Source organism: Anomalospiza imberbis, chromosome 13 (genome assembly GCF_031753505.1).
Source record: "Anomalospiza imberbis isolate Cuckoo-Finch-1a 21T00152 chromosome 13, ASM3175350v1, whole genome shotgun sequence".
Taxonomy (NCBI): Eukaryota; Metazoa; Chordata; class Aves; order Passeriformes; family Viduidae; genus Anomalospiza; species Anomalospiza imberbis.
Genome location: NC_089693.1, coordinates 9,440,758 through 9,455,269, shown reverse-complemented (window position 1 = coordinate 9,455,269; position 14,512 = coordinate 9,440,758). Strand labels below are relative to the sequence as shown.

The 14,512-nt window shown below is 41.3% G+C and overlaps 1 protein-coding gene across 2 annotated transcripts in view; it reads left to right on the top strand.

Annotated features, from left to right (window-relative positions):
- The first annotated feature begins 2,057 nt into the window (after positions 1-2,057).
- ADAMTSL3 (ADAMTS like 3) overlaps positions 2,058-14,512 on the top strand; it is a 177,417-nt gene continuing 164,962 nt past the window's right edge. Inside the window, exons 1-2 of one of the 2 annotated variants that reach the window (XM_068203800.1) lie at positions 2,058-2,101; positions 9,402-9,508. In XM_068203800.1, coding sequence (XP_068059901.1) covers positions 2,095-2,101; positions 9,402-9,508 — 114 coding nt within the window. In that variant the 5' untranslated portion in view covers positions 2,058-2,094. Of the gene's footprint in view, positions 2,102-9,401; positions 9,509-14,512 lie in introns of those variants that run through there. The other variant, XM_068203801.1, reaches the window with a different exon arrangement.

Genomic DNA, 14,512 nt, shown 5'->3' with positions numbered 1-14,512 from the left:
GTGAAGCAGTCTGTAAAGCTGTACACTAATTACATTTAATAAAAATCAGTGTGTAGTAAGAAGGTTGCTTCAGCACTCCTTTAGTAGCGATGTGAACAGCGATAATTATCAGCTTTCCCCACCAGGTAATTAATTTTCCCTTTTTTACTTCCATTTTTGCGAGCAGATGCTGCAGGAAACTCATTCAGTATGAGCATAAAAATCTCTGAACATTACTATAACTGTAAATTACAGTGTTTATTGTAGCAGTTACAAGAGATGTCAATTAAGATCTTAGCTTAAGCTGCTATTTGCTATGCAGAAAAATAATCTTGGCATCCTCTAAGAGTTCTTTAAATATAAAGATAGATTTTTATGAAGAGTGTAGGCATCAATTCAAGCTCCTCTTTATAGGTGGACAGGCAGGTAACATAGGAGAACACAGTTTGCCCCAAGAGTGTAGCTGGAGAGTTTAGAGTTAGGGCGCTTATACCTATAGATATAAAGGTACAGTACAGATAAGGACACTGATGAAGGCATGAATCCACAACAAGGATTTTTTTTCTGAGCATCTTTACACGTTTTTAGAAAAACCCAAAACATGAGTTTAAGATTTTAAAGCTATGTACAGCATGAGAGTGACACAGAGCCAGATTAAGCTCCTCTGGTTCTTGTCTGAGCAACACCACCAGGAAATTCTTTCCTGCAGAGCTGTTCCAGCATTTTATTTTGATATAATGAGTCCTTGTTTGTCCTTCATTGCCAATAGAAAGTTCAATTCAAGAAAAATAAAAAGCATAGTGTAAATCTGAACATGTACCTCTAAGACCAAGATGTGTACATCTGAGGGTTTATTTCAGCTTTGAAACCTCAGTCCTCTACAAAGAACACTCTGATCGTGTGTCATTGCCATGCTTGATCATTGCATGTTACTGGCCAGCTGTTCAAATACATTGTACAGTTTTGGAACAGATGCAGGACAAAGCAAGAAATCTGCTATTCTAAGAATATTTTTCCTTCTCTGCCAAGGCTTTGTAATAATGCAAACAAAAACAGCTGAAAGAAATAGTTCAAAAATAGTCTGAATTAGTTTTATCTTTTGTATTCTTTACCTACTCTCCCTGTGCGAGACCAGAAGGAGGCAACTTAAGAAAAGCATAATGGAAGTCTGTTGCTGATTCTTTTCTTTGTGACATTTTTTTCTGACTTCTTCTTTGATAGTCTGTATTGCTTAGACCACAAATATAGCTCAAATATAGCTGAGGAATTCCTGCAGAGATAAGCCTGTGCCATCCTTTCCTACTGTTTCAAGTTTAAGATATTAGGAATGTTCCAGGATTAAGAGATGAGGGGGGAGGGGGGTGGAGTTGGGGGAGGAACTATGGGAAAAGGAAAATACACATCCCAGACTAAATCACAGTAAAAATATTATACAAATAGTCCTTTTACAGTAAAATATAGATATGGGAGATTAGATGGTATTAGCAGAAGCCACAAAGTTGGAATAAAAAACATTGTGGGTTTTTTCAAGTATCTTAATAAGCCCTTGATCTTGAGTTGGTGAAATTAGGTGAAAAAAAGAAAACAGCACTGAAGTAATACAATAAAAAGCAGGAGGGAAAAAAATCAAGTTGTATGTTTTTTTTAAATCCTTTTCTATAGGTATCTTCTAACTAATTCCAGCCAGGTGTAAACAATGTGAGTGTGTTTATCCCAAAATGTTGTCAGGGCTCCTGGTGCACTAACAGCCATCATGACCTTGACCAGCCTCAGCTGAGGCTTCTGCCCACACTGTGCCCAGGGCTGCCGGAGCTCCATTTAAGCTCTGGCTTGGCCCTCAACTCCACCTTTTATTCTCCCTTGTGGTTTTACTGAGTTGTGGGCTCTGCTGGTCCATGGACTGATTTTTCTGGCCTGGTTTGTGCCTGCCTGGTTATTGTAACTTTTCCTGTGCTCTCTGCACCTTTGGCTGTTCCCTCTACCCCCTGAGTATGTCACCTAGAAGCAATGGGACAGGGCCACAGCCTGTGTGGCTCCTGCCCACCTGACTGGGCTCTCTGTTCTGTGGGAAGCAGCTGGACTTTGCCACTCCTTGGATGAAAGTTTGTTAGAGCCATGTCTGCTGCATACTTTTGGTAAGGTGAAGTTTCTTGATAGTAATATCGCTTTTTAGAATTCATTTTTTGTGACCCAATACAAAAGGCTTGAATTCATATCTAATTTTCAAAGGTTAAATGCAGTTGAGGCTGTACATAGTAAGCAGTCAGGCTTGACTATTGTGCCAATATTGTGCTGAAAAATATAGATATAAATGCAGAATCAGCATAAGCAATGGAAAATTGTGTAGCATTTTGGTGTTTTTCTCTGGATATTATTCTGCTCTGTAATTCATGAGAATCTTTTCCTAAACACGCTGGAAATAAATGAGGTATCACTGGACAGTGTAACACCTTGAGGAGCTACTATGTATAGCAGTGATACTGTTTTAAATGATATTACTCTGAGATGTTGGACTATAGCAATAAATGTCTTCCTAAGCAGTCTGTTTACAGAGAGCTGTTAGTGACTCCCGTGTGACCAGAGCTAATGAGGACAAATTGGGTTTTGTTGGCCTGATAATGGTTGCTACAGTACCAGAGGAGGTACTTTTCCCTGAGAAAATTAGAGGCCCCCCACCAGAAAGGTTAAAGGGCTGTTTCTGTGTCAATGGTGGCAGTACACAGAGATGGGAAAGGCTTTTGAAGAACACATCACTGCACAAGTGATCCTCCTCTGCAGGACTCCAGCCTATGCCTCTATTTGCCTGGTTAAATTAAGCAGCACAAGTCAGTTGGCTTATAGTGGCTTTTGTCTGCTATGGAACAACAGCCTTCTATAAGTTGGTAACAGGGGAAAAATATTTTTTGTGACCTTATCAGATACAGAAGTAAACAATAGATTTTGTTTGGTAGAATATGAAATGTAGAAAATACACCAGATAATAGCCTTTTGTAGGTGACACTGGGCAAGTTCCTTGTTTAGGCTGTCCTGGTTTCCAGCTGTCAGTGATCAAACTCTGCTCTCAGCTACACCCACAGAAGCTGTTGCTGTGCATAGTCTGTATTGGCACTGTTGTGGCCAGCACCTGGCTCGCTGTGTGAAGGTGCATGGTGAAGTGTGCATTCATCTTCTCTTTACATAGCCTCACTCTGTGTGTCACTAGTATTCATCCCAATGGTGTATCGTGTGTTTCTTCCAACCTTTAATTTTTTTATTCCTTCTCCCTGTTTGCTCCTTCTTATGTTCTCTTCCATTTCCATATTGGTGTGCTTTGTGGTGGATGCTCATGTAGTGACATGCACAAGTCATCTTGTGGCACACAGGCTGCCTGCTTTGCTCTTGCTCTTCCCCAGTGAGCCATTACAGCAAGGGCAGGTCCTGCTGACCTTTGTCCATTGCTCATGACTTGCAATATAATTGATTTCCTCAGAGCCCCTGTTTATTCACCAAATATTGCCTCTTCCACATAGCTCTCAATAACATCTTGTTTTCCACAATCACAGAAGTGAGGGCCATCGCAGAATGAGGAAAACAGGTCTCTGTTGCATGAGAAGAAAATGGTAGACAAGTTTATGAATTCAATATGCCATATCCATAGTCTCAGTGGGGATATGTTATTTTGCAAGTTAGAAAGAATATCTGTTAACACATAGCTGTATGTAGATAAACTATTTTAACCTCTGCAACGAATTTTTCATTTTGCTTTATCTGCATTCAACCTTTATCAATACAAATTCATATTTTCTAATTATGTTGAACATAATCACCTAAATCCTTTCTGAAATATATTTTGCAAACCCACAAAATTATCATATAAATGTGTTATAAGTTTATCTCAAAATGTTTATTCTAACATTTTAGTTAAGGCTGTGAACTGTGAGCTAGGATAAGAAGTAAGTTTGTGCCATTTGAAAGTGTGTTTGTTTTGTCCGTACTGTATAGGATCATAAATATGAAAAGGAGCTGTAAGTTGTTTTGCTTAAGAACCAAAAGGAATTCGAAGGACAAGAAAGGACAAATATTTTTTCAAATACTTGAAATAGTGACCATTTGACTATATTGTTTAGGTAATTCTAGAGTCATTTGAACACAAACTCAGAGGAAGATAGTAGTTTTCTTTTACAACGTTTAGGTCTTTACATAAGCAGTTTTTCTTTCTGAAACCCTCAAATTTATTTTTTTTTTCCTACTTACTGTTGTGATGGAGCTGTTTCCAAAGCCCGGGGTGAGGATCTACATGGAAGGCAATGGGTTCCATAACACTGAGAAATGAAAGACAGAGTGCTGTGGCTGACCTTTGTACCTTTTTACTAATAGAGGCTTTACTCTTGATAGGGTATAACATACTTGTGAAAGGTGACAGTGTGTGACTGTTCTCTGCCCTGGAGGGCTTGTTATTTCAGAGTAAACAAGAACCCTGTGCACATACAGTGCAGGGCCAAAGAACTGATTAGACTGTGTCAGGGTTCTCATTACTCTAGCTACAGGAAATTTAACATCTTGCTTTCATTAATCAATCAGGTGCAGCTCTGTTACTGATAACGTTGAGATGTTGAACCAAAATGCAGTTTCTGCATGGGGCCTCTGCAGGATACTTCCAATTTTGCTATATGTTATTCAGAATGCTGATTTATGAGCCAAATATTGTTCTGCACTGTTTCAATGGATTTTAAATTTGTAGTTTAGCCAAATATATTTTCTCTTGAGTAGTAAAGACTTTTGTTGTGATGAAAAAATGGCCTTCTTGACCATCAGATTTGTGTAGTTGAACTTGGTTTGGGGAAATAATAATATATAAGTGGAATCTGTTGAAGAGTATGTCTACCTTCATTTTAGGGCAAAGATAAATAGAGAAGTGTTGCATTTCTCATTTAAATATGACTGTTTTCTATTAATGTTCAAAGAGTGAAATTTGGCGGTTATCATGTGATTTAACCGAGGTTTTTTATTTGTCAGACCAGAGATTGAAGTTTTTTTTTCAGTTTGGCCCTTTGGCAGCTATATCTTGCAGAAACTTTTTTCTCTGCCACATCTTCCTGCACTGTTAACTGTAAGTTGAAATTTTCTATTGCAATTGACCATAAATCAAGGAATTACAAACTATTTCATGGTTATGTTTGATAGTGAAGACACATGGTCTTAAGTATGTGTAAAATGAAGGATAAGACCATCATATTTCCAACCCTTGTCCTCATTAGAGCCCATGGAAGCTGTACAGATGGATGATATTGCTGTTATGTGTTCAATGAAATAATAAGTGCAAACGTCCATATTTCACAAATTTATGAACAGCAAAGGCTTTAGAATTGTCATTTTCCATGTAATTTAAATTATGTATATTTTAGAGACCAGGAAAAACAATGCAAATATGGAATAAAAAAAATGCTGAAAGCAAGAAACAAATACATCTGAACTGAGTGTTAAAAGCATTGCTGTAGTTGGTTACTCAAAAATCTTATACTGACTCTCTGGGCTAATGTGGCATGAGTGGGAATTAAGACTGTGGTGAAAGCCGCTACGAAGGTGATGCCTAAAGCACTTGACACTGGACCAGGGATGTGCAAACATAATGTAATAGGCAAAGAGCAGAAATTCTACCTTGAAGAGTCTGTCATCTGTACAAGACAGGGTAAGCAAAAAGGAAGTCAAATATTTTCTTAGAGAATGATGTTTTATTTTAAACTCCAGTGGTTAATTAGTTTTTGCAGAATTGCTGACAAACTTCCCCAGGTGTGAAAATTAGGTGACCAGAACCTTTAATTGGTGGCCCTTTTAACTTTAAGATGTGTGTTAAGGAGTTTGCTATGGAGCTGCAGATGCTGTGAATTTTGAAGTGCTTATTTTCAATCACATCTTGCCTGGACACCTGAGTTTCATTCAGTTTTTGCTTGGCTCAGCAGAAGAGGTTATGAAGACCTTCAACAGGAGCCAAATTTTCAAAGCTTCCAGATTCACTGTAAGCTTAGAGAGAAAAGAGTAAAGTGGCAGGAGTGTGTAGTGAGGCTGAGGTGAAGAAATTAAATTGGATAAATGAGAACACAAATCAGCATTCAATGAGAATGACATTCATATAGGAAAGTGCCCTGTTTTCACATAGGAAAGTGCTGTCCAAAACCCTGTGTAGTTTCTAGTAGTGGGCTAAGGCTACTTTTATGCTTCAAATGCTGTTATTTTCTGGGTACTCATCTTCCTTGCAAAAAGGATGATTTCAATGTAATGTAACCAGAGCTATGGATTATGGGGGAGAATGGAATTAACAACACTTGAGTCATTTCAGCAGCTGGGGTAGGACCTTCCTGATCTGCACTTTCCAAGGCAGGTACCACAAGGTACTTGTGTTGTTAACTGTAATGCTGCTTTCTGAAATCTCCCTGGGGGCTAATGCTTGTGGGTGCTTATCTCCATTTTCTTATGTGCTGTAAAAATTGAGACAGAGGATCTCTAACCTGGGGCCAGGATCATGTGAGGAATTAGGTGTGTGTGTAAAGAGCAGCCTGGCTTGAGTTACTGAATCTGATGTGAGCTAATCTAGGCTGCTTTCTACTACACAATTTTTCTACACTTAAATTTATTGCAGATGAACAAATGTTTATAACACTCCCACATATTAATTATAAGAGAATAGATATTCTAAGTAACAATGGTGCCAACTGGGTACATTCCTAAGAAGATGGCAGGTCCTGAGGGTCAGTTTCATCTCCATGTTTTGGGCAAAGGAAAATGTACTTTCTACATTTTATGATCTAATGGCTAAATTCTGCCTTTAAAATCACCTGGGATCAAGTTTGAAGTATTTGCTACCTGCACAGGTATATAACTTTGGAAGATAATAATTGCACTATGACTCATGTCATAGTGAAAGGACTGTTTAAGTAACAGTGGCAACTGGAATGGATGGAAAGCCAGGCTTTCCAGGAAGCTGATATACTTTTAGCTGAGGGGTATTGGAAAAATGGGAGATTGGGTCCTTAGCAGCACTCTTGCCTGTTACACAGCCTATTGTCATCATGTACAGACTGGGAAGAACAGCTTGCCTCAGGTGTCTGGGCTGAGACAGACCTGGAACAGAGCAGCCTGTGAGTTCCAGTGGCACGGAGGAGGCAGCCCGGGCAGCGCTGGTGTCTCTGCGGGGTCTCCGCGAGCCTTCGCGCTGCTCCGGCCGGGCGTGCGGCTCTCCCGCCGGCTGCCGGTCCCGGGCTCTGCGGGCTGGTTTCAGCAGAGGGCACTCTGTTCCTAACGATAGAGGAGGCGCCTTCCCTTGCTGGTGAGAAACCTAAACAGATTGGAAAAGTTTCCAGTGCAACATATTTGGACAAACTCTTCATCGGTTATGTTTAGTTCACTGGAGCATATTTTTAACTTCAGTGGCAGGGATCAGAGCCCTTTCCCTACGTGCTGCTCATAGCGGACTCGACGAAAGCTTGGAACATCAGTGGAAGCCGTAGCGCAAAGGTAGAAGATTTTGGCGTTCCCGTTCAGCTTCTCGAAGCTCAGAGGGAGAACGAGAGCAAAGCTGTCGTACGAGACATATTCGCCAGATTTACAGTAGGAAACCTAAAATTATTGTAGAGGGCAGCATGATTAAAGACCTACTCGGTGTGCGAGCAGATTTGTAGCTGTATAGTGAGAGTTACTTGCAGATGAGACACAGGATGGTTGTGGTTTTGGAAGCTGCTTTGCATCAGATTCGGAGGCTGACTTCACGGTAGCTTTTGCCCCTCGGGGGAAGACGAACCACTTGGTCCCGGGCTGCCGGGGTCTCGGCCCCCGACATCGGAGCGTCGCCAGTGCCTCCGGGGGGGAGCGGGGGTGTGGGGAACGGGTTCGCTTGGCCGCCCGCCCGCTCTCGCTGGCCGGGAAGGCAGAGGCTGCGCGGGGGGTGCCGGGCGAGCCGCGGAGCGGGAGCCGGGCCGGGCCGGGCCCCGCGCCGCAGGTGGAGGCGCCCGGGCGCCTCCGGCCGGGGCCGGGCTGCGGCGGGCGGGCGGGGGCGTCCCGCTGCCAGCAGCCTGTAGGACCTTGGCTGAGGCGCGGCGGTGGGCTGGAGCCTGGCGTGAGGGAGGGGCCGCCGCTCGCGGGGCAGGATGCTGCATCCCCGGTGCCGTGACAGGCGAGGCTCTCCCGTGCGCCGGCGGTGCCCGGCCCGCTCCCCGCCGCCCTCCCGGCCCCGCTGCGCGCTGCCCGGCGCGCCGCACCAGGTGGGTGAGCTCGGCGGCCGCCCGGGGCGGGGCAGGGCAGCCCCCGACCCTCGGCCCCGAGCGGGCTCCCTCGGCGAGGGGAGGGGGGCGGCCGCGGTGCTGGGCGAGGGGCGCTCCGGAGGAGTCTCCGGGCGCTCCGGGAGCACAGCACCGGCACCTGGGAAATACCGGAGCCTGTGTGCTCGGCCGCTTGGGGCTCTCGGCAACGCCTGGACACGGGGGGAAAATAAGTCTTCTTTCTTTTATTGTCATAGTTGATACTTTTAAACGACAAAAGCATCCAGGAGTGCTAATGATTTTAGGACGGAGGGGAACTTTACGATTGTTTTGGAGGGAGGGAATAAAATGCTTCTTTCTGTAAGGAATCTTAATTATGTTCGGTTGAACAGGTGCAAGAGCTGTTTGGATAGATGGTTTTCCTTTGGGATGCCTGCTTTTTTACAAAGGAGTACTTTATTTGAAGGAGAAGTTTGAAGTCAATGTGCGATTTGGCAAACCTGTGGGGTGGTGGCTGAGGGGAAGGAGGGCTGTTCGTGTGTGTATTGGGGGTGCATGAAACTTGCACTGTTTTGAGATCACTCTGGTAGTGTATAGCCTAAGGCAATAAGGTGCATTGGCACAAGAAATTACCAGAATTAGTAATATTATTACATGGTGGGGTTTTTGGCAATTTTAAATTGACAAGCCCGTGCTGGCCTTGTAATTTTGATGATCATTAATTTGATGGATTTTTGGTTTTTTCTGAACTCTTCTTAAACCCTGATTGTTTAGTCTCTGAGCTTTCAAAGGCAGTGCAAATGACTGCTGAAATCCCGGGGCTGGGCTTTCATCTTTGAATGGTGAAAGTGCTGGAAAGTACATCAGGAGTTCTATGCTCCTCGGATTTTACATTTGAGAGATCAGAGTGGGAGGGGTTCTCAGTTTGATAAATTCTCCTCCGTGCAGGAAATAATCAAGCTTGTCCACTGTTGCCAGCTTCCCCGACCCTCTCCTCGTGGTCCTTTTCTGTGCCCTAACTGGAGCTGCCTCACCCTGCAGGCTGTGCTCATGGCATGCGCTGCGCGCCTGCCGCTCTGGCCAGCGCAGCACTGCGGTGTTTGCATTGCACTGCTTCCAGCGGCCGGCCCGCTTTGCTTTAGTCATTGAAATTCTGGCGGAGCCCACTTGATTTTGTTTGTAACTTGAAACAATTTCTCTCGGCAGAGCCCCAAGGCATGAGGATGGCCAGCCCTAAAGCCACTGGGCTGTCCTGGGAGATCACTTGGTTTGCTTTTGCTCTCTATGCTCACCTACAGGTAGGTAATGAACTTGTTGCTGTTGTCATTTCTGGTCCTGTATCAGGTGATCTTGCTGCACACTTTGCATTACTGTTTTAAACCAGAAAACTGCTGAAGGAGCTGCTCTGTAATTAAAAGTTTCCCAATGAGAACATTTTCCTTTCACCAGTCTTTCAAAGATATTCATGTGGGAAATAAATATTTTCTCTCCTGCCTAATATGCTCTAGCTGACTATACTGAAGGGTGACCAAAGGGAGATCTTTCCAGATGTGAAATGCCATGGGTCTTTCTAGGCAGCACAGCTGTTCTTTGCCCCTAGGAGTTTAAGCACCTGATAAATGTTAAGGTGCTGTAAGCAACAAGGGTTATAGAAATACCTCGGTGGAAACATCTAAAGCATTTGGAAGTGGGAAAGCAGGGAAGGTGGCCCAAAAAGGTCTTTGCTCCAAGTGTTCAATGAGTACAGGAACCATGGAGGAAAAATCATAGTTGCCATCTGATCTATTGCCTGACACGTGAGCCTAATCAGTTCCAAGAGGTGAGTATTTCAAGAAATATGGTGTGCTGGTGTGCTGCAGAGATGTTGTTACAGTATGTCATTCTCTATACTGATAGTTCCCACTGCACAAAATATTTCAAGGATTCTTCAGTCATAAATACACATAAATCCAATAAATCAGGAGAAAAAGATGGCTAAATAAACTGAGAATTATTTTTTTATAATAAATAGGAACTTTTTTTTTGAGGCATTGTAGTAGTTTTCAACAAAAAAGTAAATTCATTAAATAAAATCAGTGTTGTGTGCTGTTTGTACTATTGCAATGCTGAGAAGTGGAGACTGATGTGCTGGGCCATACATAAACATACATCCTGAAGAATTTTGAATTGAAGAACACTACAGCAGACTAAAGTAATATCAAAAGGAGTATGAAGAACTGAGGAGACTGTACTAGAGAGCTGATTAAGCTGTGGTCAGTTTATGGTGGATGTTGAGGTTCAAGGTAGTGGGAATGGGGCTCCCCTGCATCCTCAGTAGCACTGCTGAGTGCTGTGAGTGATTTGGCAGGTGATGAACATCTCTCTGTGGATATGCTTACAGCTAACTAGTGCACTGGTTACCTGAGTAAAGAACTTGCTATTAAAGTAAAAATTTGCATCTGTGTCAATTGTGCAGTAAAACAGTGTATTCAACGCATGTCTGAGCAGATAGGGCCACGGTGGGATCTGCTTTTTGCCTGCATGTTTCTTATACAAGGACATGTTACAGATTTGCTGAGCCTGTTCAGCTTGTATTTTTGTGTGAAAGCAGTTGAGTGATGCTGTAATAACCAGCCCTATAAAACACTCAGGAAATAGTTCATGGAGTTCCATTAATAGTTCTGTTTAAGATAAGAATAGAAGCTCAGAGAAGGGACATGTTAATTTTGGTTTTGTGCCTTTTGGTTATGAGGGGACCATTTTTTTGCTTTTAAAGTATTTTTCTTGTATTTTTTCTTTCACATTTTTCTTACTGCACAGCTGGAACCAGTAGTGGCATAGTTTCCTCTTCTCCACAAATGGTTTGGCATAGCTTCACTTGTCTCTTTATAATGAAAACAACCTAAACACATTGTAGTAATCAATTGGCTATTGTGAGTAGCTTTATGAACACTTCAATCCAGGTCAAATTTTATGGTCTTGATTGTCCTTTAAAATACTGTAATCTATTTGGCATATTTGAGTCATTAGCACTTAACCCCAATCTTGTAGGAGGCCTTTTTGCTCCTAAGTTTTAGGTGTTTTATCACAATTTTAGGCACATTAAAGATATTTTATATTACTTAACATAACATTTTTGGTATCCAATAACCATTAATTCTTTAATTGGTTGCTTGGGGCCATACTAAATGGACCACACACAGTCATTTTACCCTAATATTGTACCATAACTTCCACTTCTGTTATTTTTGGCTATTAAAGTGCTTATGTCTAGAGCTAATCAATTAGAAACAATTGGATGCTGGGCATGGTCACAAGTCTATGTTATATCACTTATGTGCAATTGATTAATTTCATCCTGCTTGAGGCAGGTATAGAATTAAAAAAAATGTCCATTTAAAAAGAATGTGGTGGAAATGTGGTAGGAATATAATGCAAAGAAAACTTTAACATGAGAAGTTGTGAAAAAGAGGTAGCTGTTCCTGAGAAGAAATGGAACTTAACTTTGGTTATAGGAGTCCTTTCTGATCCTTCACAGTGTGGTAATAAGCAGTGTGGTGTTTAGCTGGGCTCCAAAATTATCTCTGCCCTTGCAGATGTGCTGTGTCTCAAATTTGACAAAATTATTTTGTCAATGGCAAATTAGTTGCTATACTAGTAGGTAAATGAGGTTTCCTAGGATAACCCAGGGAATAGGTTACTCCTGAGCATTGTTGAGCTGCCTGATTGTTAAATCTGCTCTGTGACCAAGAGCAGTGGCATAAATCACTCAGGAAAAATCCCTTGTGGGTAAGGCTTGGCCATGTTCTTTTGCAAGTTCAGAGCCGACCTTTTCTTGTATGTGCCAATATAAATGAAATTAATGGAACTGCATTAATCTAAAGCCAGTGGTAATACAAGCAGATTACATATGTATGTTTTTCTTGAAAACAAACAAGACAACTTGCCTATCAAATGGTAGCAGCAACATGGAATAACTCATTGTTTCTAAAGATTTAAATGATGACTCTACCCAATGAAGTTACTGTATTCTACAGATTTTGTGTATTTGGGAATGTTAACTACATCCCTAGCCTTGAATTTATTGCTAAATATTGTTTAAAAGGCTCCTCATTTTTCCTCACATTGTAGCAGGAGAGCTATTAATTCTACAGATTTTAGGAGAAGGTTAAGCTAACAAAATAAAGTGTCCAAGTCCAGTTCTGCTGTTTTGAAGTGATCTCTTGAGTACACATTGCTTCATATTGGTAATTGAAAAGGCAGGATGTTCATCCTGGTAATCAACTCTTTCTTAACCTTGTGATGATATTTTATTACACCATTCAACTAGATGCTGTTATATTTGTTATGAAATGTATGTAGGACTGTATATAGTCCACTAACGGATTACTGGCAGGAAGAAATAATGGCTATCAGATTTGTATGGGCAAATATGTATCAAGAATTTTACACATGGATTCATTTTAGATTTATTCTCTGGTATGTTGTTTTCAAATCAGGAATACATTGATATTTTCTTAGGTTCTGATAGTCCAAATTAAACCCTCTACAAGTTAGTGCATTTTGTCTCCAAAGACCATGGTGTTGGTAATGTGTGCAGAGGGAGTAACAGCAAAGACACCATGTCTGGATATTTAAGCAGCATTAAGTCTTGGTTTCTTTGGAAGGGAAAGTTTCATAGGTCGTATATTCATTCAATAAACTGTTGGTTGCTTCCATGATTTATGTTCCTGCAATCCCTGCCTGCATTATGGTCTTTTCTAACTATCTGTGATATTTTGGAAATGAAGGATATACATACTGAAAACATTATTGTCTTCAAAATGATTCTGCCATAACCAATCTGCCAAAAACTACCAACATAGTAAATGTCTTTAAGGCTGAGCTGTGCAAGGCCAAAAATCTGATGTCCATTATATGACATAGTGGACTTGGAGACCATCTTTGTGGAAAACCTTTGGATTATTGTTTTACAGTCACTCAGTGTATTGCACACTGATGTCCAGAAAATAGATTGAGCTACATGCCATACAACATTCTTAAGTCTCCAGTAACCTTGATCAGAAATATCAGGGTGAGATTGGAAAGTCCCGAGTTAAACCTGAAGCAGTGTTCTGTTTCTGTAGGCAGGTGGCAATTCTGCACCCATCTGGAGTTTTGCCATCAGCCTCAAAAGGCCTGTGGTTTTATTCTTAGTGTGATGATTGAGTTGCTGCTTCTAAAGACAAATAACACATCTGAGACTCTGTACAAGTACTCTGACTTAAAATATTCATTGCTATTGACAAGGCTGCAACTTAGTGACTGCATTACCAGAAAACTTATGCTTAAGTTTCTGAATGTGCTTTAAATTTATGACTGATAATGATTGCTCAGCCAGTGCTCATAGAATCTGAACTGCTGTTACCCCTAGTTTACAATCCAATAGTGGAATTGCCTGAACAGTTGATGTTTCTTGTGACTTGAGACACAAACTATGTATGAATAATTACTTTATAAATGTGTCATAAAAAATTAAAGTCAGCTGTGGGATAGGACCAAGAGTACAGATGTCATCAATGAAGGCACCCCTTTACTATCTAAGTTATTCATTATGATAATTTCTCATGAAGTTACACTGAAAGTTGGACAGAAGTTCTCAGATAAGTTGTGTGTAGAGCTGCATATTTTTGTTTCCAAAACCAGGTATTCAAGAATCTTGAGACTTAGAGGAGCCTCAAGAGTAGGAATAATTTCTAAAAACTGCCAGTGGCTTCTAATTTCTCTTGAAAGAGTAGTCAAGAAATGAAGGAATGGCTCTAGGATGATCTTTGGTTTAGAAGACACTTGAATGCTTAGTCACTGATAATTACTCGTTCAGATCTGCTCGGTGCAGCTGCATCCCTCACATTCCTTACCAAACTGGAGCATAAACAGCACTGAGGTGGTAGATTTGCACAGTGCACCAAATTCCGTTCCTGCCTTTGCATCACAGAAAATGTACATGATTGATTGTACTGATATTAAAGCTCTTACTCTTCATCCAGAATTCAAGATTTAGCCATCCAATATAATGCATTTTGCTTCAAAAGAACATACATTTTAAAATCAGAGTTCTTTTTATTTGCTGTTACTTCTATAACCTGTAGGCTCACATATTTGTCTTTATATTCAGTTTTTGTGGTTGAAGCTTTTCTTTAAACATTTCTCCATGCTTGCCTGAATCCCCAGGAGCTCCAATATGGCTTGCGGTAAAGTAGTAAAGTGAATTCAGTGATAGTGGAAGCAGATTCATAATCACACATCTACAGTTGTTGGCGTTGTAAGTCTACGAAAGAAATCTC